Raw genomic sequence first — 22,026 nt, forward strand, 5'->3', positions numbered from 1 at the left:
CAATACATTTAAATAATCATAACAAACTTTTACACGGATGAGTACATGTGATGAGCTAGTATATATCATACGGTAATTAGAGAAAGGTTCCGATTTAAGTATTCCTTAGTTAAGTGAAGACTTAAGTAAGTTTATGCATACCACTTAAGAATTTTATTTAACTAAGGAAATTCTTAGTGAAATCTAAGTTTAAGGAATACTTAAGTTAAGATGTTTTATGCATACGGCCCCAGATCTTTACATTTGGGAGCAAGAAAACTGCCAAAGTAATAAAACAGAAGTGAATATTGTTCTTTATTTATATTTTTTGTTGCATCCAGCATCTAGCATCCAGCATCGAGGTAAGCAAAGTCACGACTTTAAAGCATAATATTGTCATACGCCTACCCTTTCAATAATAAACTGTTATACTAATAAGATTTTTCATAGGATTAAATCACAACCAATTTACGATAATCAATGTGGTAAATCTCAAAGGGACGATTTGTATCGATATAAAGTTTATAAAATCACATCTTAATATGTTGGCTTTTGTTGCAGTTTATTGAGTTCAATAATTTCATTTTAAAACCCAATGCCTTTGGCGATGCATAGATTACATAAAATGCTTTGAGTATAACTGGTAAATGTGAAGAATAGTGAACTGAAGTGCATTAAATGCCTATAGATAGCGAGATATATTATTTTAACTGTCTCGTACTGTTCTGTCGAAAATATTATTATATAGTTGTTAAATGATTTTTTTGTTGTGTTCATTTTATTATTTTGTAAAGGTTGACACTTGTACAAAAACTTTATACAAGTAATTACTTGTATGATGCCATCATACAGGTTATTACTTGTACAAATATAATTGTTCGAGTAATTACCTGTACAAATTTTCTGGAGAAAAGATAATAACATGTACAACTCACTATCTTTTAGTTATATATATTTGTTTCTTCTTATTTAAAAACTCTTCTCTTTTAGGTTTGTTAGTCTGGATTTTTTTGTGCATATTGTCGTATTATGAAATTTATATAGTGTGCAAAGTGACATAGTCGTTAAAAGCAAAAATAAATTGTTACCCTTCAACGATTTATTTTCAAACATACATCATGACAGAACGTTTCATGCATAATGTCATTTATTGGAAACAAAAGTCAAGCTTAATAGATTAAATTGCATATCTGTTGTTGTGTCATGTGTACTATTGTTTTTCTGTTTGTCTTTTTCATTCTTAGCCATGGCGTTTTCAGTTTGTTTTAGATTTATGAGTTTGACTGTCCCTTTGGTATCTTTCGTCCCTCTTTTTTTGCACAAGACAAGGAAGCATGGTATTTTGAATTACGCAATAAGTTCAATGTTATGCATTTACATTTGCATGTCTAACAGCCATCCCGACAGCTGCAGTGAACATGACCTTGGCAACCACTTCAAGAAAGCAATTGTACTGCTTTCCTGACGCTAACTTCAGTGTTTTCTAGTATGTCCAATATTGTCAATTACTTTCTCTGGATCCTTTCGATACAATTTTGACTCATCAAACCAATCATGATTTCAACTGTTGTTCCTATTTTGTATTCATTTTCTGCAATATTCAGCACAACACCTTTGATATTTCTACAGTCCATCGGACCTGAGTCTACTCTTTGCACTGGTATTATAACATTGTCTAAATCTTCTTTTGAAGAAGACAACATCTCATCTGCCTGTATGTGTTGACCTGACAGGGCTCGTTTTCGCGTATGTGTCAGTTTCATCGTATGATTCTGTCTCAATTTTTGTTCTGACGTTGTCGTCACCAGTACTTGTTGGCAATTATATTAAATCTCCTTCAGTTTTTAGAGTGTCAAGTAATTCTTTTGGAAGGGCTGACGATGACAGGCCAACTTAAGGTTCACTTCCGAATAATGCTTTGGCGACTGATCAATCGTTCTATGGTGTGACCTGGGAAAAAAAAATTAAAAAATGGAATGATTTAAAAAATAATAATCAGGGTATGCCAATTAGTCAATATCAAACATGAACAACAACAACAACAACTTGAATCATGAATGCTAGTTTTCTGCTTAAGTCAGTTTGATATGAACTACTTGTGACTGGTAAACGATATTTTGTATGAAGTTGCATTACTATAAGTACATATCTGTTTGACGACTATTAATAAGCAATGATGCTGTCCATCAGATTCCCTTTCTAAATTTTATGTGAACAGGTGAGACATATTTCCGTGTCAACAATTTATTTAGAAATATATCATTTTTAAAATCTTTTGTTTGGCTGTTATTATTAAACAAAATAAAACTTAGATTTTTTATCTTTTAATTATTTCTTTTCATTATCAAAAAAATATATATACCTGTTTTTATGGAATTGCACAAATCTTAATTCTTCCGACCTGTGTGAGTTGTTGTTGTCGTGTGGTGTCCAGAAAATTATTATACTCTTGCCATATGTCAGCGTTTTCTCTTTGGACAGACCCCTGACGTGTGAAGTGCAGTTCTAATCAACGGATAAAGTTCGTCTTCTGTACAATAATTGATTATTTCGTCACCTTTGCAGATGAGTTTTCCAATTCCTGCTATACTCAAAATATCATACTGCCTTTAAAAATATCTTTGAAGATCTGTCTTTTTGGAACTTAATTGTGTTTTCTTTATATTACCAATTGTCTCTTTGTATCTTTCACGACGTGTAAATATTGAATTATTAGAAGGTTTATTATCATCATGTTATAGTAACATAGAATTTTGTTCTTAGCGAGAGTTTTATAATTCTATTTGAAATTGAATACTAGTTGCTCGTATATATATTGAACGTAATTGTAGTCAACAGACCAAGATACAAATGGAGATGGAACGTTGCAGCCGGGATGGAAAAAGAAGGGTACAAGTGGTATGATGTAGAGAGGCTAGCAAAAATGAACAAGGTGGAGAATATCGTCAGTGGTCTATGTTCCACCAAGGGGCAAGTTCCAACAGGGTTAAGGAAGTTAAGCCCCAGTCACTCTGACACGTTTCAAGAGCTACGTTTTACTACGTTATTTGTAAGCGTAGCGAAATGGGAATATACGTAACGAAGCGTATCGAAACGTAGTGATCGTTTGTTAAAAACGGGGCCTGCCCGCATGTTTTGAAAATTCAACTAAAAATGAAGCGAAAATTGAAACGAAGTAGAAACCTAGTAAATACGTATCAAAGCCTAGCTAAACGTAACAAAACGTGCTTATACTATGTATCGAAACGTATCAATGCGTGGTGGAAACATGGGTCTACACGTACTAATACGTAGCAAAACGTGATAAGAACGTAGCACAAACCTAGTAAAATCTAGCTATCAAAATAACGGGACATTTTTATTCAAAACGAAGTTGAAACGTAGAATTTTAAAACGTAATAAAACGCGACAGTGTGACTGGTGCTTTAAGCAATGCTAGTTTACAGTATAAAAGACATGAATAGTTAAAGACAAGAACAATTTAAAATATTAATAATCTTTAATATATAAATACCTCTGTCATTAATCGTTCCATCATTTTCGTGTCACCAACGACCACAACAGACAACTGTGATTCCATAGTATTATAGATATCTTTTAAAAATTTGTAAATGTCTTCGGAGCTATTCTCACTGCTTATTTTGTACGTGCTTAAGAAGATCCCATCCATCTGATGTCTGTCTTTACCACTGACAATGAATTCTACATGAAAAAATAAGTTATTTTATAATTGAAATTAAGCTCAAGAAAAAAAATAAACAAAAAAGCTTTTTCTACATAGAAAATGCTTGTACCGAGACAGGAATATGCAAGTTGTCCATTCGTTTGATGTGTTTGAGCTTTTGATTTTGTAATTTGATTAGGGACTTTCCGTTTTGAATTTTCCTCGGAGTTCGGTATTTTTTTCTCTTTTTTTCTTTATTCAATGATCAGAGCGAAATAAGACAAATAATCATGTATTACAATTTAAATATTATTTAATATTATAGAGTTTTCGCATGGTATTTTACCTCAAATAGGACAAGTTTCTAATACACACGCCATTTGAACTCTTATGATGATTGCAGGCATACTGCATCTCCTAAGTTTCTATATTACAAACGCAGAAACAATCTCGTTTGGGTCAACTTTCTGTATAAAACAATGAACCGATCGCGAATTTGTTTAAAGGTATAAAACCAAACCCGCTGACCCTTTGCTTTTTGTGTTTTTTTTTTGCTTCTGTGCATGTACAGATTGTGTGTCATGAATGGATACTCCATATATTTTGCTTTTCTATTATGACGTCGCGTACGGTGTTGGTGATAATACGGGTTTTTCTTTCCAGTTCGCCTTTATTGCATTTGTTAGAAGTTTCGGAATTAATAACTATATCAATGTATATATCAAAATGTGCGTAATTAAAAGTAGAAATGGAATATGCCTTAAAATCAATACTTGTATTCATTTTGTTACTCGAATGATCCCTAATAACACTGATTTTGAGCGTGTAGACAAGTAACACCGCGACATATGATCAGCGTTGCTTTGAAGTTATTCTTGTCATTTTTTAAACTTATTCAAAAAAAGTTGTACTCCTAGCAAGAGTAGTCTTTGGTGTTAATGGTGTTGGTTTTATTTATGACGTCATCGTTAACTGGACGCGTCTGACCAGGACGAAAAGTTCACTTTGTTTTGTGGTCAAGCCGAAAATTGAAAATAAATATGGATAGGGGTGAAGTTAAGAATGATTTTTAAAGGTAATTCAAATAGATTATTCCGAAAATGATATATCTTTTTATTCCGTATATAATAAGGAAAAAAGAATAAAAAGTTGTGTTACAACATTTCAAAAGATCGTGGCAGAATTAATGATTTTTTGAAATTTGTATTTCTGTCACAAAACCCAAATCTTGCAAAATTTTTCGGAGGTCTTCAAAATTCGAACGAATGCTGCAGATCCAAACCACAATTTACATATCCACCCTTCCTATGTCAAAATTATACAATAAATATACAACTTTCTATGTCTTCAATTAGTAAGTATTGTTAAAATTATGTCCTAAATTGTTCATTTTATTAAATCCGTTGAAATGTCACACTCGCCGTTTTCTGACGTTTTGGCGTATTTGTTAAGTGTCTTATGAAAAGTGATAGGCAGTTGCAGTCTTTTCTACGATATGAAATTTTATTCAAACGTGAAAACTTTTTTTTTAAGTGTATGAAAAAAATTGTGTCGAAGTTTTAAGAGAAAATATTGAAAAAAAAATAAACGCGATCTTTTTGTTTTTGTCTAGTCAAAATGTCACAAAACGCCGTTTTTTACATTTTTGTTACAAGTATGATAAGTCATATTATACAGTTTTGGAGGATGAAAAATTTGAAATTGTAATAGCACAAAAAATACTATATAACATTAAAATCTACTGTTCAGGGATTTTTTTAAACCCATTTTCGATCACATGTCGGAAGTATTAACGACACAGTCAGCGACTACTTTTGTCTAGTCATAATGTCACACCATGCTTTTTTACTTGTTTTGACGTAACGTTCTGTAAAACTTGACATGTAGTGCCTAACGTCGAAAATTGCGGAAGCCTTTACCTGCCATGCTAATTAACTTTTTCAAATTTGATATAACAGATTATGAATTTGATATAACAAATTATGAATTTGATATAACAAATTATGAATTTGATATAACAAATTATGAATTTGATATAACAAATTATGAATTTGATATAATAACAAATTATCAATTTGATATAACAAATTATCAATTTCATATAACAGATTATCAATTTGGTATAACAAATTATCAATTTGATATAACAGATTATCAATTTGATACAACAAATTATCAATTAGAAATAACAAATTGTCAATTTGATATAAGTAATTGTGAATTTCTCTACCAATAGTATGATTTAATTATAATAATTAGATTGGTTGAAACATTGCGTAACCCAAATTGGCGCATATTTTTGTGTATTGATTCATTGTTTATCTGACGTCCAGCGACAAATATGTCATTGAATGCTTATTCAAAACTTTCTTAACATGTTTAATGTTTCTGAAACCCTCTCCATCCCCTTTTATCTATTATTTGAGGCAGTTTGGGGACTAGTTTGAATGTTCTCTATTCAGTACATGGGACCTGGTGTCTAAGTACGAACGATTATAATAGAAAAAAGGATCAATTTATATTGCACATTTTCAAATCAGAAAGAATGGATAGTGTGTTTCTAGGGACATACGAACATGCAAGGATAATAAATGCTGGCATGTTTCTTTATCAATTTCGATTGGCACATACATGGATTAATGAAACATCCTTAAGTTAATCCTTGCATTTTTCTTTATATATTTGTTTCAATATTTATTTTGTTTGCACACTTTTTCTTAAAAAAAAACAAAGACCCATGCGCGAGATCTAGAAGAGAAAACCCATGCACAATCAGTACAATACTGTTGATAAAGTTGCAGTAGAAATTGATTTTTCTCTTTATCTTGTCTAGATTGTGGTGCACATTCGCCTATACATTGTATTTTTATATATGTTGTTGTTTGCAATTTGATGATAGTATCAAGAAAAACGTAAATAGCTCAGTGACAACTGTAGAATTTCTTTTATTTCCATGATGAACCAAAGTGAACATATATATATATGTAGGACTCTAAAGTGCGATGGGGACGCTAAAGTACGATGGTCACGCTAAAGTGCGATGGTCTACGCTAAAGTGCAATGCTTCCATACGCTAAAGTGCGATGGTTCGCGAAAGGTTAGACGTCCGAAACGTAGTTGGATTATGACGTTAACAGTCGTACAAACAAACCAAAAATGAACATGCTAGGTTTTTAATTTTACATGTATAGGTGTCATTATCCACATTTCTGAATTGTTTTTTTTTTTTACTGTAATAATATTTTGTCTTTTAATATTTACATTTAATCCTTCTCTGAAAAATAGCGGGAAGTATCTCTTCTTTATATTATCATAACATAGTTATAAATCGGGTTTCGTTTATTTTCTTACTAATTTTTGTAAAGTAAACTCCTTTTTTAAATTTTTATGCATTTTGCTGTGTTTTTATTTTTGACTGGTGATATTAAGGGGAGATAACCACTTGCACAAATCGGCATAAAAACCACCGCTTCGGTTTGAAATCAATTTGACGTTTGCGTATCCAACATTCTATTGCTGAGATATTCATATCGAGTGTTTGTCTTAATGAGATGCTTTATTAAATTTAAATTCAGCCCATCATTTTTAGTTTCCTCGTAAATATTTAGATATTTCGTTCAGGAGACTTGACAATTTTCACCCAAACTCCAAGTTTGCAGATAAAATAAAGAATAAAGGACTTTGATTTGATGTGTGAGCTTTGACGAGAATAAACTATGGATACTCAAGATTAGTTAGGTCAATACGTTTTTATTACGACAATAGTATTCAGTGAGTTAAAATGAGGTTTGTCTCATCCGTTTTTTTACTGAATTTTCACGGTCACGTGACTCTATTGTTGCTGATAAACTTGGGGTCAAACCGTGACCTGCTTTCCAACTGCCAGAAGATAGATTAGGAATATTTGATGAACAACTTTTACACCAAATGTTCAAGATTTACTAGTAATTGATTTAAACTTAACCGTTCTTTGTCGGATGAAGCACATTGTTTATTTTTATCGTGCTGGAAGAGGGACTTGTATCTAACAGTCGAAAATTTTACTATATGAATATAGAATAGTATACGCATACTTATCCTGCTCAAGTTCTATTTGAAGCAAACGGAAACATTTGAATCATTGTTTACGTGGCAGTTTACTTTGCGATCCTGTCGACTTTAATGAAAGTAACGTCGGTAAAATATAGAAACATGTTGGCATGCGTGAATTATAAATTATCTGCTCTAAAACATTAGTATGTTCTGTAATTTGTAGGAAAATAAAATACATGTATTTGCACTCGCTATGAAAAAGGAGAAAGCTCGGCGAACATTGCCTTTCTCTCGCATTCAAATTAAATTTTATACTTATAAATGTTGCATATTCCGACAATCTGAGACTACTAGTAGTCTCAGCGACAATGAACGAATTTGTATTTGTTATTTACAATGACGACTGTATCATATGGGAGGTTGTAACATGAGTGTGAACGGCAATCTACACCAATTATCCAAATATGGAATAAGCTCCGAATTGTTAAAAAATCATTTTACATGAAATATAATATTTTGCGACAAATAAATTACCCTTTTAGAAATTATAACGTGGCCGGTCTTCTAAATTTAGAAACAATTATTTAAGCCTGCCGGTAAATTATAAAGCATACATCACATATGTTAGTTATACGTTAGCATATTAGCTGAGACTACTATACTACTGTTATGGTAGTCTCAGCATATTAGCTTTTGCAAAAATACTATTTTTTAACCTCGATGTTTTAATCCCTCGAATCTTACCCTTTTGGTCCATTGCACTTTAGCGTGATTTACCATCGTACTTTAGCGAACAAACAACCATCGCACTTTAGCGTGAGACACCATCGTACTTTAGCGTAGACCATCGCACTTTAGAGTACCATCGCACTTTAGAGTCCTACAACTTTAATATTAAACCAGCATAAATTGATGCTCGTGGTTTTAGTATTATTTAACTAGGAAAGTTTTCGCTAAACTGGGCTATCGAAAATACAGCTGAACGGATTAATCCTGCGCTGAAATGGGCTCTAATGTCTGCGCTAAAATATCCCCTAGTAGTTTTGCGCTAAAATTATCTGCGCTTATCTGTTTTCTTGTTCATAGTTGAGATTAGATTAAGTTAGTTTTATTGTGGTTAATTTTGAATTTGCTTTCAACTGTTGATTCTTTTAACATTTAATACAGGCGATGAAACAAACCATTCAACTAATAAAATTTTTATTCGGAAATTATCAAAAGCGGATAAAAAAATAAGCCCTTGACACCATTTGCGAGTATGATGGTCTTGTAAAACAACGATAGTCCGTCGGAAGGGGGCGATAAATGACTGACCTGTGTTTTATTAAGAGAGAGCAAAATCTCTTGCACATAAAAGTCACCCTTTTAGATTTCGAAAAGAGCAGGCTAAGGCTACAAGGAACCGCTCGCACCCTCAAAGTGGAAACGGATTAATTTAAGTTGTAATAACTTGTTTCCCAATCCACTATAAATAAATATGTTTAAACTAAAAGAAAAAGCAGCAGAAAAGACAGTGGTTTGAACTTTTTTTAACTATCCTGTTTCAATCAAAAGAAAGAGAAAATATCTGTCCAAGGGGATACTAATGTAAATGAATATTATTTTTCCGTTTTAATTTAACTGTACTTAAAAAAATATGTGCCGCTTTTGCATTTCGGTTCTATACGTAAGCAAGTCAAGCAAACCGCTCATATAAATTATGCTGTATGATTAAGCTGCACGAAATAAAAAAAAGTACGACGTTATTTATACAATGCATGAAAAATAACGTCAAAATAACGTTACCAAAACTAACACCAACACCGTACGCGACGTCTATGTGTATTCAGATATTTAAATATGAATTGTATCAAGTACACCAACATATATTCGTGGATAGGTGAAATATCTAAATCAAATATTGTATTCCGGTTTGCCTATTCTTTAAGCAATGAAAGCTGACATTTAATCAATAACGTGACGTTGTCCTCATTTTTTGAAACAAGCAATGAAATTACTAACAATCCTTAGGATTTTAAAACGACCAATCACGTTATTGAAAAAATTAACTGAGTCATCATATATTAATTACAAATCCACTAATGAACTTTCAATAGTATTTCGAAACTTGGTTTAGCCCTACCTGTATTGTCATCATAAATTAGAATTGCATTACTCCATTTAAGTTTCTGTAAAATTAACATCATTATTTCAGCATAATTGTTATCGTAAACATTTGAATGAGTGACTCCTCCCACTGCAGAATATTGACTTTGTTGTGAAGGCATCTCCGGGCAGAAGTAAGAACTGTTTCCTCCAGAAGTAAGTGAACTTGGCATTAAATCACCTAGCCCATACAAGGGCAGGATCCAGTCAACTAACGTATATTTTTGCCAATCTTTTCCAATAATGAATACAAAAATGGCGCCCTCTTGAAAGAGTTGTGAACCTGAAAAAAGCTAGTGAAATTAAAAAATCATGTGATGACAGCTATCATCAGTATCAGTTCATCTCACAGTTAAGATAATAAGAATGGAAATTCGGTTTTCTGCAGACACGTATAGAATGATCAGACATGTTTGTAGGATTTCGAACGAAAATAATATAAAAAATGAGAATGGAAATGGGGAATGTGTCAAAGAGACAAAGAGCAGACAACAGCCGAAGGCCACCAATGGGTAATCAATGCAGCGAAATTTGTTCAGTAATGATAAAAATTCAATCGGTTACCTCAGGTTACTGAGGCTCTGCCATATTCGGAATCGTCCTAGTTATGACGTATGGATAAAAGTTGATGAAAAGAAAAACAACAGCAAAATATACAAAAATTATTACTATTATCCAGATCTTCAATAATTTTCTTTCTATTTTTTCAAACAATGGAATGTATAATCACCAAAATAAGTTTGGCCTATATAAAAGGCTAGAATATCAATTCGATATTTTTCGCTTAATGAAAAAAATATTAATATTTGATTTGATTGTGTTTCTTTCAGTTCCAAGAGATTCCTCTAGGAGTTTTTGCATATACCGTTACATAAAAGCGAGGCGAAAGATACCAAAGGGAAATTCCACACAAGTGATCATTACGAAAATTGTTATGCAGATATTAGTGAAAATCATTAAACCTATAACGCTCCTGTGAATTGACTATTCGTCCTGTTTTGAAATTTTTCATTAAAAAAAAAGTGATAGAATATGCCATTACATATTGTACAATACGGCAGCTGAAGTGTGATAAATATATAAATACTTACAATAGAACCAGTTTGTCCAAACGAGAAAGTTAAGTTAATATATTTTAGAGTCCGAGCCTAGTGGACTCTGCTCTAAAGTTATATACGTCATACTTCTGTGATAATATATTCATGAAACATGTCATGTTATAAGGTATCATACAATAGCTATTTGGTATATGTTTGAAAATAATAAGATGTGGTATGATTGCAACTGACAACTATCCACCGACCAGATGACGAAGACTGTTAAGGGAGCTACCATTTGATTTTTATGGGGGGGGGGGGGGGGGGGGGGCTAGGATGAAAAATATTGTCCTGCATTTTTTTTAAGCTGTAATCTCTGTCCTGCCTTTTTATTTTTCACTCTGTTCGGTCCTGCCTTTTTTTTTTTAGTTTATCCTGACTTTTATTTACCTAAATTGTCGTCTTGACTTTTTTTTTGCAAGTGTCTCATCCTGCCTTTTTTTTTTACTCAAAACTCCTGTCCTGCCTATTTTTTTCAAATTTCATCCTAGCCCCCCCCCCCCCCCCCCCCCCCCCCATAAAAATCAAATGGTAGCTCCCTTACATTTAAGTTTTCTTTTGTTCTTTTTACTTGCCTGAAATTGCAATATCAAACAATGAAATGTTATTCATCGTTTTCCATAAAACTACCGCAGTAAAATCACATTCTCTATTCATGAACACTGCACATGGCAGTGTCAGTGTATGTTGCAAGACTCTACTTTCTGAATCCTCATCTACAATAACACCTGAAAAAAGAGAGTCCATCACGATTATTTTCAATTATTCATATTTGAGCTAAGACAAAAATACCAAAAAAAAACTCATCAGATACCAGGCTTATATATGGAACGCCAGACGCGCGTTTCGTCTACAAAAGACTCGTCAGTAACGGTCGAATCAACAATATTAAAAAAACAATATTAAACGAAGTACGAAGGTCAAGAGCACTGAGGACCAAAAATTTCGAAATGTATTACCAAACAGTAAATAAAAAAAAATGTAGATGCTGGGGAAGCCTTATTGTCTCATTTGTAGATCGATCCTCTTCTTGAATACAGAATGGAATAGAAAATGGCACCATTTTGAAATTCATTTTAAACTACACAGTCATGTGTCTATTTAATGGTTACTAGAAGATGCCTTCGAAATCGCGGTACATTTGGGCAAGTGTTAAAAAAAGAGAGGTTTTAAATTTCTCGAATAGTACGTCACTTGAACATGAGCGAAAGCGTATAAGACACAGATCGATTACGGTCTCCAAATTTGGTTATATTCTTAAAAAATATGGTATACAGCAACTACCGACAACCGACATGACTGATTACAAGCTCCCTTGTTTGAGACAGAAACATACATAATGTGGCAGGGTTAGACTAGTTTGCTGGCGCCAATCCTATCTGTTGCAGGTATTTTCATTAAAAGTACAAATTGACTAGTTATCTTTTATGATAAACTGTACGTTACAGTTCTCATTTTTATATAAAACTACACACAAACAAACTTCTCTTTAATTGTTTGAAATATAAATCCTTCAAAATCAAAATATATTGTCGATCAAAAGGTCAAGCATTTGGTCAAGTAGTAACTTTAAAGATATGTTTATTCGGATATCTTCACATCGCTCTCCATAATGTTTTTTTTAACACATGTACATTTTCCTTCTTTTAGGTGGCCTCGGGTGGCCGAGTCGTCCATCTAAGACATCACAAGCCTGTCAGCACTGCTATTAAACACTAAAGATTATTCATTAACCATATTATGAAAATACAAAAAGAGAAAAGGACGAATTTGTGTGTTTGCATAATCTGGTATTGAAGACCCATTGGTGGCCTTCGGCTGTTGTCTGCTCTATGATCCATATCCAGAAATCAACGCCACTTTGCTTATTTGAATATTATACTAAAGAAATCGGATACGGGTCACGGAAATTACATTAAAATGATAGGGAATTTTGAAAAAATGTCTGTTTTAATTTTAATTTAGGTGATAGACAGGTTGCCGGGGCAGAAAATGAACATACACAACAATATACACCATTTAAACGAACCATTATGGCTGTTGTTGCAAAAATACAGGTTCCTGAGCTATTTTAAAAATCGAAGCGAGAGGCTTTTAACATTGCAGTGTAAAATACAGGCTAAAATGGCTGAAACGTCAAATTTGCAAACTTCGTGTTGAAAATTGGCTTACAATGTCATTACCAAAACAGGTTGCCGGGGTGAAATTTGAAACTTGAATTTCCAAAGAATAAGCCAGTTCAAACCTTGTATGTGTAGTCGTTGAACTTTAGGTTCCCACGTAAAATTAAAATGTCACTATTTCAAGGAGAATAAACTCACGAAAGCACGAAAAATGCACTAAATTCGCGTTCATTGTTTTGATTTTGACCGCTTGACAACTTTACGGAAATATCAAAGTGATTGTAAATAAGGACTCTGTGACGGGCAACTTATAATATCCGTGTTTTAAAGATTTTAATGATATCAAGCATATATCAAGCCAGTCTAGTTCAAACTACTATCACGTGGTACAATTCTCATTTACATATTATGAATATTAATTAGCAAAACCACTACTCATTTCTGGCTATGCGGGTTGTTGTCTCTTTGACACGTTCCCCATTTCCATTCTCAATTTTATTTTGTATAAAATGTTGTTGTATCAGCCTGGTTGTGAAATTCAAATTTTTATGTTAGACAATCAAAACATTATAATCTATTTTGAATTCTACAGCAATATTGTTAAATGCTTTGTCTGCTGGAATATAAACTATTATTATACCTTACATATATTTCAAACAATTCTATTGGGTGAAACCTTATCACGTGACATGGAATAATTCAGTTAATTTTCATTCAATTGCAAGGAAGGACGAATAACCCTAAAGAATTTACACCAGCGGTGAATAACCCTCTTATTCACCGGTGAATAACCTTTTAAGTTTGTTTATTTGTACTTGAGTTACCTCCCATAAAAATGACGTCACAAACGTAAATAAATAAAATGGCAGCGTTCACGTTACACTGGACAATCGAGAGACGAGGAAATACGGCATTGGACATAGATAGAGCTAAGAGTGGCAGCCTCCGATGATGTCTCTTATAAACGGTCCTTTTCAGGGCCATCAATATTTTACAAAAAGATTCTACTTTTGGTTGTATATTCGAGAAAATCGAACACAAATGTATTTTCAAACGTCAGTCTGTGTTCGAAATGCACTTCCACTGTTAGTTCGGTATAATAAAACAATTGTGGCCCCTTAGAATCGATGAATATCCAAAATTGTCAACCCTCAAAAGTTATTTCACTTCGGGCTGCGCCCTCAATGAAATAACCTTCTCGTGTTGACAATTTTGGATATTCACCTCTTCAACGGGCCATAATTGTATATTGTTGTAAAGAAATGATTAGGCGGCATAAACAACTAAGAACTTTTTGAAAGAATTGAAACCCCGTTAGTTTATGGGACAACGTAGGTTTTAAATGCAACTCTGAATGAATCGTAATTTTTGAATGCGTTCTAAATGAATCGTTGGTTTTGAATGCAACTTATGAATGAATATTAGGTTTTGAATGCAACTCTGAATGAATCGAAGGTTTTGAATGCGTTCTAAATGAATGATGAAGCACGCCTTATCCATTCGAACAAACGGAGTCCTGTTTATGACCATTTGACTCCAGTTTGACCTCTAATCGACATGGTCCGGCACTCAGCATCAATCTGGCAGTAATATGCAATAATTATTCTTATTACGGTGATTACATATAAGCCTTGTGGCATATGAGAATGTATTGCCAATAATTGGACAAGTAAATGAATGGATGCATTATCTAATTGTAATACATCTATTGGCAATAAGTTGAATAAGTTAATTGTGTTACAATTTCTGTCGTCAGATAAATCAATCAATTAGCCCAATTATTGAATTAATATTTAAATATTAATGTATTGATACATTGTATAAAAAGTAGTAATACTTATGTAAAGTATCTTATGATGATCTGTGGATGTTGTTTATTTTACAATGTTTGTTTGTCGGTTTATTGTTATATTATTATTTAAAATATCACCTTGAAACATTTGTTTGATTGCTGGTGGTGTTTAAGGTGGTACCTTAGTACTACAGGGAGATATCTCTGTAAAATCAGCGAAACGTTTTAATCACGTTGTATTGTTAAGTAAATATTAAGATTCTCAATTATCAAAATTATTTTGAGCATAAAAAATACGAGCAACAAATTGTGGGTTTTTTGTTATTTGGATAATTTATGGGCTTTGATAAAGAAAAGAAAGAAGAGACCGAAATGACACAGAAATTAACAACTATGGATCACCGTATGGCTTATAACAATGATCAAAACCCGTACTGCATATTTAGCTATAATTAAGGCCCCGAAATTACAATAAAATGAAAAAACAGTGCAAACGAAAAAACTATTGCATGGCCTAATTTATTTTCAAAATAATGAATGAAAATAAAAAAAATATATGTAACATAGCAACACACCAAAAGTACTGAACAACAGGCTCCTGACTTGGGACAAACACATACACACAGAATGTGACGTTGTGAAATATGTTAGGTTTAAGTTGATTGTCTGTCTCTTTTACATCCATCTGATATTGTCCGTATTCCAACCAGGTGTCGACCAATACTTATGACAGAATATATTATATATTTTTATTATACTTCAGGTATCCTGTTCTATATTGAATAAGTACACAATATATTCACTATTTCAAAATTGCAAGTGTTGTTCCAACTATTGGACATCGATGAAACTATTTGACCGCAAACGTCATTATATTTCGCGGAACTTCAAATGCAGCTACGGGATTGGAGGATTTTGAAAGTACCGCGGGAGTAACGACGTCGCGTTTTGTATCTTGGGTTGACGTCTGTGCAGGATGTATATACGTAGCCTTAGCATTTTAGAATATTTGTGATGCAAACGTTTAACAGTATGTATGGGTTTCCGCTTTTTATACTACGATAGTTGACGATCCCCGCCATTTCTTGTCAGATGAATTTTTCGATATAATAAAATAGTTACTGGCTGGATATTCGTGAAATAGAAAATTTATTGTCCCCTCGGATACAACTATTGCCCTTGGCTACTTGGCTACGCCTCAGGGCAATAGTTGCACACCGGGGACAATAAACTTACTATTTCACTCATACCTATTTATACAATATATATACAATATATAATTATATACAATATTGTAGGTTTTGAAAATGGTTGACAGGAAGAAAAGTCCTAATACCTAGACTTTTGCAATCTGTCCACACATGGTATTATATGAATCATCCAGATTGATACCAGATACAGTATAGACAGAAGCGGCTCCAGCGTCTGAGGATTAGGAGGGGACGTAATTGTTCAAAATGGTTAAGCAAAAACGCTGAGTGAATCCTGGCGAGTTTGTTTTGTGATGTTAACCAAAAAACATTTTTTTAAGACAAAAGAGTATTATGCCCTCTACGCTACTCTTGAATAAATCTCCCAACAGAAGACTTACATATAGGCTTGGCCTATTCAATTTATTTGAATTAAAAAAATATTTGAAGTTAAGTAATCGAACTACTGTTTTAAAGTAAGGCACCGAATAATTAATGATCCAATTTAATGATGCGCAAAAAATAAAAAAGTTTCGGAGGAAAAATCGACATGTAGAAATTATAAAATCAAAAAATTAATATGTCAATTGCGAAATGAAAACAATTTCAATTCAATTCCATATGTACTAATATATAACAGAAAGGTAATTTGTCATATAATTGTTATAAGAAATGATACAGTCTATTGAATGCTGTGTAAATATATTATTTGATATTTTGGATCCGAAACTAAGCAATCAAAAAGCAACTCAATAGTTAAGACTTTCTGTAAATATGTAAATAACCAAAAGTAATATGAAATTGATTATGTTACAGTCTTACACAGTGTTATATAATATTTAAACGGGTATTAATACAAGCTAGTGCAATGAATTATTTAACTCCCAGGAATATATTGGCATTTGAATATTTAACACAAATCTGTCTTTCGATATGTCTATTGTTATATTTTCCGTTTTAGAATGTGATCATACATAATTTCAGGGCATTGACAAAGAACAATTCGATTAAAATTGAAGTTTTTGAAATGACTTTTGTTTGAATGTACTTTTTGTCCAAGTTTGTTTTTACCTATATACTTTAATATAACGCAGGCACATATATCAGAATTTTTTTCCTATAACTTATTAATACACTGAGCAAGTGCCTGTATTCTTAATCGTTTGAAAAATAGAGGAATATAGATTTGACTATAAAGGGCAATAACTCCTTAAGATGTCAATTGATATTTACTCCTATACGGTATATTTTTAACTATAGCAGCCTTGTTGATTGACAGGCGGGGTCGTCGGACACATTTTTAAAAACTATATACCACAATGATAGTTGTGGCCAAGTTAAGTTTGGTTAAACTTGGCCTGTTAGTTTCAGAGGAGAAGATTTTTGTAAAAGTTAATGGACGACGACGGACGCCAAGTGACAATAAAAGCTCACTTGACCTATCAGGTCAGCTGAGCAAAAAACAGGAAACAGATCAAACGAGAAAACCAACAGGTGTCGGTTTCAGATAAAAGAAACGATTAATATTGATCGTAAGTCATGAACAAATCTTAGTCGTAAGTTTTTTTGTTAAACCGACTCCAGAGTTTAAGAAAAAAAGGAAAAATATTTATATTAGACCGCAACCAACAACAACCACTGAATAATAGACGTCTGCCTAGAATTGAAACAGGTAGCACAACACTCATTACAACATGGTCAAGTAACAGATACATTTTTTTGGAAATCCATTGTTTTTATTCCCCACCTACGATAGTAGAGGGGCATTATGTTTTCTGGTCTGTTGGTCCGTTCGCCCGTCTGTTCGTCCGTCCGTTCGTTCGTCCCGCTTCAGGTTAAAGTTTTTGGTCAATGTTGTTTTTGATAAATTGAAGTCTAGTCCACTTGAAACTTAGTGCACATGTTCCCTATGATATAGTCTTTCTAATTCTAATGCCAAATTAGACTTATTACCCTAACTTCACGGTCCACTAAACATAGAAAATTATAGTGCGAGTTGGGCATCCGTGTAATATGGTGGACACATTCTTGTTTTTCCTTTTTTTGAGTGCAACCTGGGAGCATGACTCTTATCAGACAATCACATTTTCTTATACAGGACTTGATCCTGGGACCACTGTTTTACAAGACACGCTAATTAAGTACTGATCAGACTACTATACTTTTTTTGTCCAGTTTATCAAAAGACATTCTTGTAGGTGATATAGGTTCATATTCCCTGTCAGTGTCAATTGATATCTTCCGAGTCGTCATCCGAAAGGAATAATTAAGACATCGACAGAAATAGGAGCCCATATCCCATGTGAAGCCCAAATAGCAAGGATAATACTAGGGTGTCCTGATTTCAATATTTACCTTTTTATGTATTTGATTTCCTTCACATGGGATAAGGTTACCTATCTATCAAATTGCTTGATTTATCGGTATGTTTCACTTCAGTATACTAGTAAAATACAGCAGCTATTCGTATTCGTCGGTAAAGTACGGATTCTAATGTGTTTTTTTTACGGATTAACTAATCAAAGATCTTATAACATAAGCTTTGAGATTTGTTCTACATAGTTAAAATCTTGAGTATGACTCTTTGAATTATTAGCTTTTAACAGATTAATATTAATTATGTTATTCATTTGTTTGATGCTTTTGGGGTGTTAGATTTGGGGTAAATATTTTTTTTGTGTACATGTATTTTCGCGAAAATTGACAGTTTCTTCCCGGAGATAATTAAACGTATGTCAATGGTAAAAAGAAAATCGCTACAGTTTTACTCTTTTTACTGAAGTGGAGGAGAGGTATTATGGTTAGGAAGGGGGTCTCATTGGGGGTTCCGATCCCGGATCCCGCTTACTGTTTTGTCAGATTCCCGGATCCCGCTTACTGTTTTCAGATTCCCGTATCCCGCTTACACTATGTACGTAAGCAATTCTCATTTTTTTGTCATTTCTCGGGTCCCGCTAGACCTCATTTCCCGTTTTCACGACACAATAATTTCACTTTCACGTGTCTCGCTTACAAAAAATCGGCAATCCCGCGTCACGCTTAGACCCCAATGAGACCCACTATGAACATGTACTATCATTATCCGTTACAAATAACCTTCTTGTAGTTTTTGAGTGACTTGTGGTTTAGAAAGTTAAAATGTGTGCGCACATACTCATTGGTTTAACCATATCTTTGTGTTTACACTATGCCATACATGATGCGTTGTTTGTTGTTCGTTATTTGTCTTATTTTAACTGTTATTTTCTCATAGTCTTCGACGATGAGCAATGCCCATACCGCATATTCAGCTATAAAAGGCCCCGAAATGACAATGTAAGACAATTCAAACGAGAAAATTAACGGCCTTATTTTTGCAGTTTACTTCCACTTGTTACACATATTCATAAACAAATTCAGTCATGATAATGCTAAGTAAATGATAAATTTAAAAAGAAAAAAAAAAAAAACAATTAATCAACTAACACAAAATTTGAAAAAATACTTTACAGCTTTTTTTTTAGAACTCAAGAATTTAAAAGAAAGTTTAACAAAAAAAACACCAACTGCCTTCTGTGAGAAAGCACTGATTGTACTACTATAAAACAACCAATGTAATATTTTTATCATCACAGTAGTTCATATAACTATACTCCTTTTAAATCTTTGTATGTAAAATTGTTATTATAGAGCTGGGATGTTTAAGATTAAAGAAAGTAAATGCATACGAGTTAAGAATCCTAATTGCTTCAAATTTCAAAATTATAAAAAAAAAAAATTACAAATAACAATAATAAAAGTCCTACCTATTTTTACGTGAATGGCTACACAAAATAAATCTAGAAGTAAGAAAATAGTAATTATCCTGAAGATCATTCTCACTGTTAAGATTTTACACTAGAATTGGAGATTAGAATCGATAACACATAATCCATAACTAACAGAGGGTCTGGATCAGGGTAACTCGAATGATTCAGCGCCCTCTATCGGTTAGTCGGACTATATAACGACTGGATTAGTCGTGATAGGATCAGGTGGGTTTTCATTCATTCCTTTATTCTTTGATTTTAGACAATTTCTCTCTATTCATCATTCACTTTGCCTAATATTCTTTATTCTTTATAGTTTTTCAGCCTTTATTCTTCATTTTTCCTTTTTGTATGTGGAAATTTTTCCCATTCTCCTCATCCAGCACCTTCTAAAAGTAAAGTTAATTACTTATATAAATGATTTCATACAGATCCATTGTGAAATATTGAATAATTAATAACGTTTGTTCAATGGTACTTATGAATCGAACAAATTAATATTAACAATATATTAATGTTTGTCTATGGACTGTTCGATTACGCTAATGGCGTTCATTTGGGGAATACACGGGATGGGATTGGTACTAGGTTTACAGAATAGAGACTCACCTACAAAATAACATTAAAAAATGGAGACTAACGGACAAAATAACAATCAAGAATACTGATAATGGTAAATTATAAAGAATAGAGGATCTTGAGTGGATATACCAAACAGACTGACTATAAAAAGTAAAGAATAGAGGATCTCGAGTGGATATACCAAACAGACTGTTTGAGAAAAGAATAGAATAGACAAAAATGGCTTAGGGAGCTACCATTTGATTTTTAGGGGGGGGGGGGGGTGGGGGGGGGGGGGGGCTAGGATGAAATTTGAAAAAAATAGGCACGACAGGAGTTTTGATTAAAAAAAAAAAGGCAGGATGAGCAACTTGGTAAAAAAAAAAGGCAGGATGACAATTTTAAAAAAAAGTCAGGATAAACTAGTAAAAAAAAAGGCAGGACCGAATAGAGTAAAAAATAAAAAGGCAGGACAGGGATTACAACTAAAAAAAAAAGCAGGACAAAATTTTTCATCCTAGCCCCCCCATAAAAATCAAATGGTAGCTCCCTTAACAAATCAGGAATTATAAAATGTCAATTCTATCATTCATCATCACGGATTTTATAGAAAGTACCTGTTACTTTCTCGGAAGTAATGTACTCGTTATTCAACAATCATAGTTTTTTCTCTAAAATTTAATATGGAATTTGAAAATTCATAAATGAAATTTTAATATATAATACTTTAGACAGTAATCATAGTGTATTAACTTGACATATCCACGATTTGAGGCTTTGGAACGGGGAAATGCCGAGATTTTTTCCATTTTTTCGCCGAATCCTTATATCGTTGATATGTCATGTCAATACACTATTATTGTCTTTATACTGCAATCTCGTAATTTTTTTCTCAAGTGTTGTGTACAGTGATAATATTATAATTTATTTGATTAAAATATTAGGGAAAAATCCCTTTTCAAAAGACCTCATATCTGGCGGAGTAATATGGTAACACAATAAAATAAAATATGAAATCTGATCTCTTGAAACCAATCCGACTGTGAAGGAATTCGTATGAGTAAGGACTAAACTATCAACAATAAGCATTAAATAAGCATAATTATGCAGTTAAGCTGCATTATGCGAGCACCCTAGATTTGTGTTCTTCCCAATAAATGCTGAAATACTTGCCATTGTTATTATCTAGCTCGCTACTGTGTTATATATAACTAATTGAACACTTTTTTAATACTTTTTATTCTTGATTACAAAAAATATGATCAGAAAAACCTTAAATGATCGTCGATTTATCCAAAAGTTTTAAAGTTACACATAGGAAGTAGTGCTTATTAAGAACCCTTGTGTAGTTCATTATGACTTGTACTTTCGGCCAAGATGTCAAAGAACAATTGTATGAAATATTTAATCGCCGAAAATCTCTTAAGACAAGTAGTTTAGATTTCCCAAATGGCAAAAGTCGTAGGAATATTGTTTGTCATCAATACGTAGTACAACTACGTCAGTAGTCTATTATATAATAAGTTCAACTGTTCATGCTGTTGGCGGCAATTTCAAATTAGAAAAAGAAATGTTCGTATCTTTTCAATTTGGAGGCAGGTGTGCAAATTAGCAGTGGTCCGAGATCCGCGACCTTCCACTTTTGCAAGCGGAAT

General features: G+C 32.9%; 1 protein-coding gene across 1 annotated transcript in view; it reads right to left on the reverse strand.

Moving 5' to 3' along the window:
* The window catches only part of LOC139498501 (glutamate receptor ionotropic, kainate 1-like), a 36,584-nt gene extending 16,297 nt beyond the window's left edge, over positions 1-20,287 (reverse strand). The window contains exons 1-4 of the mRNA XM_071286915.1: positions 19,808-20,287; positions 11,493-11,645; positions 9,798-10,103; positions 3,494-3,681 (exon numbers count right to left, since the gene is read on the reverse strand). Coding sequence (XP_071143016.1) covers positions 3,494-3,681; positions 9,798-10,103; positions 11,493-11,645; positions 19,808-19,877 — 717 coding nt within the window. The 5' untranslated portion in view covers positions 19,878-20,287. The remainder of the gene's footprint in view (positions 1-3,493; positions 3,682-9,797; positions 10,104-11,492; positions 11,646-19,807) is intronic.
* Positions 20,288-22,026: the final 1,739 nt, after the last annotated feature.

This window comes from Mytilus edulis, chromosome 12 (genome assembly GCF_963676685.1).
Source record: "Mytilus edulis chromosome 12, xbMytEdul2.2, whole genome shotgun sequence".
NCBI classification, from domain to species: Eukaryota; Metazoa; Mollusca; class Bivalvia; order Mytilida; family Mytilidae; genus Mytilus; species Mytilus edulis.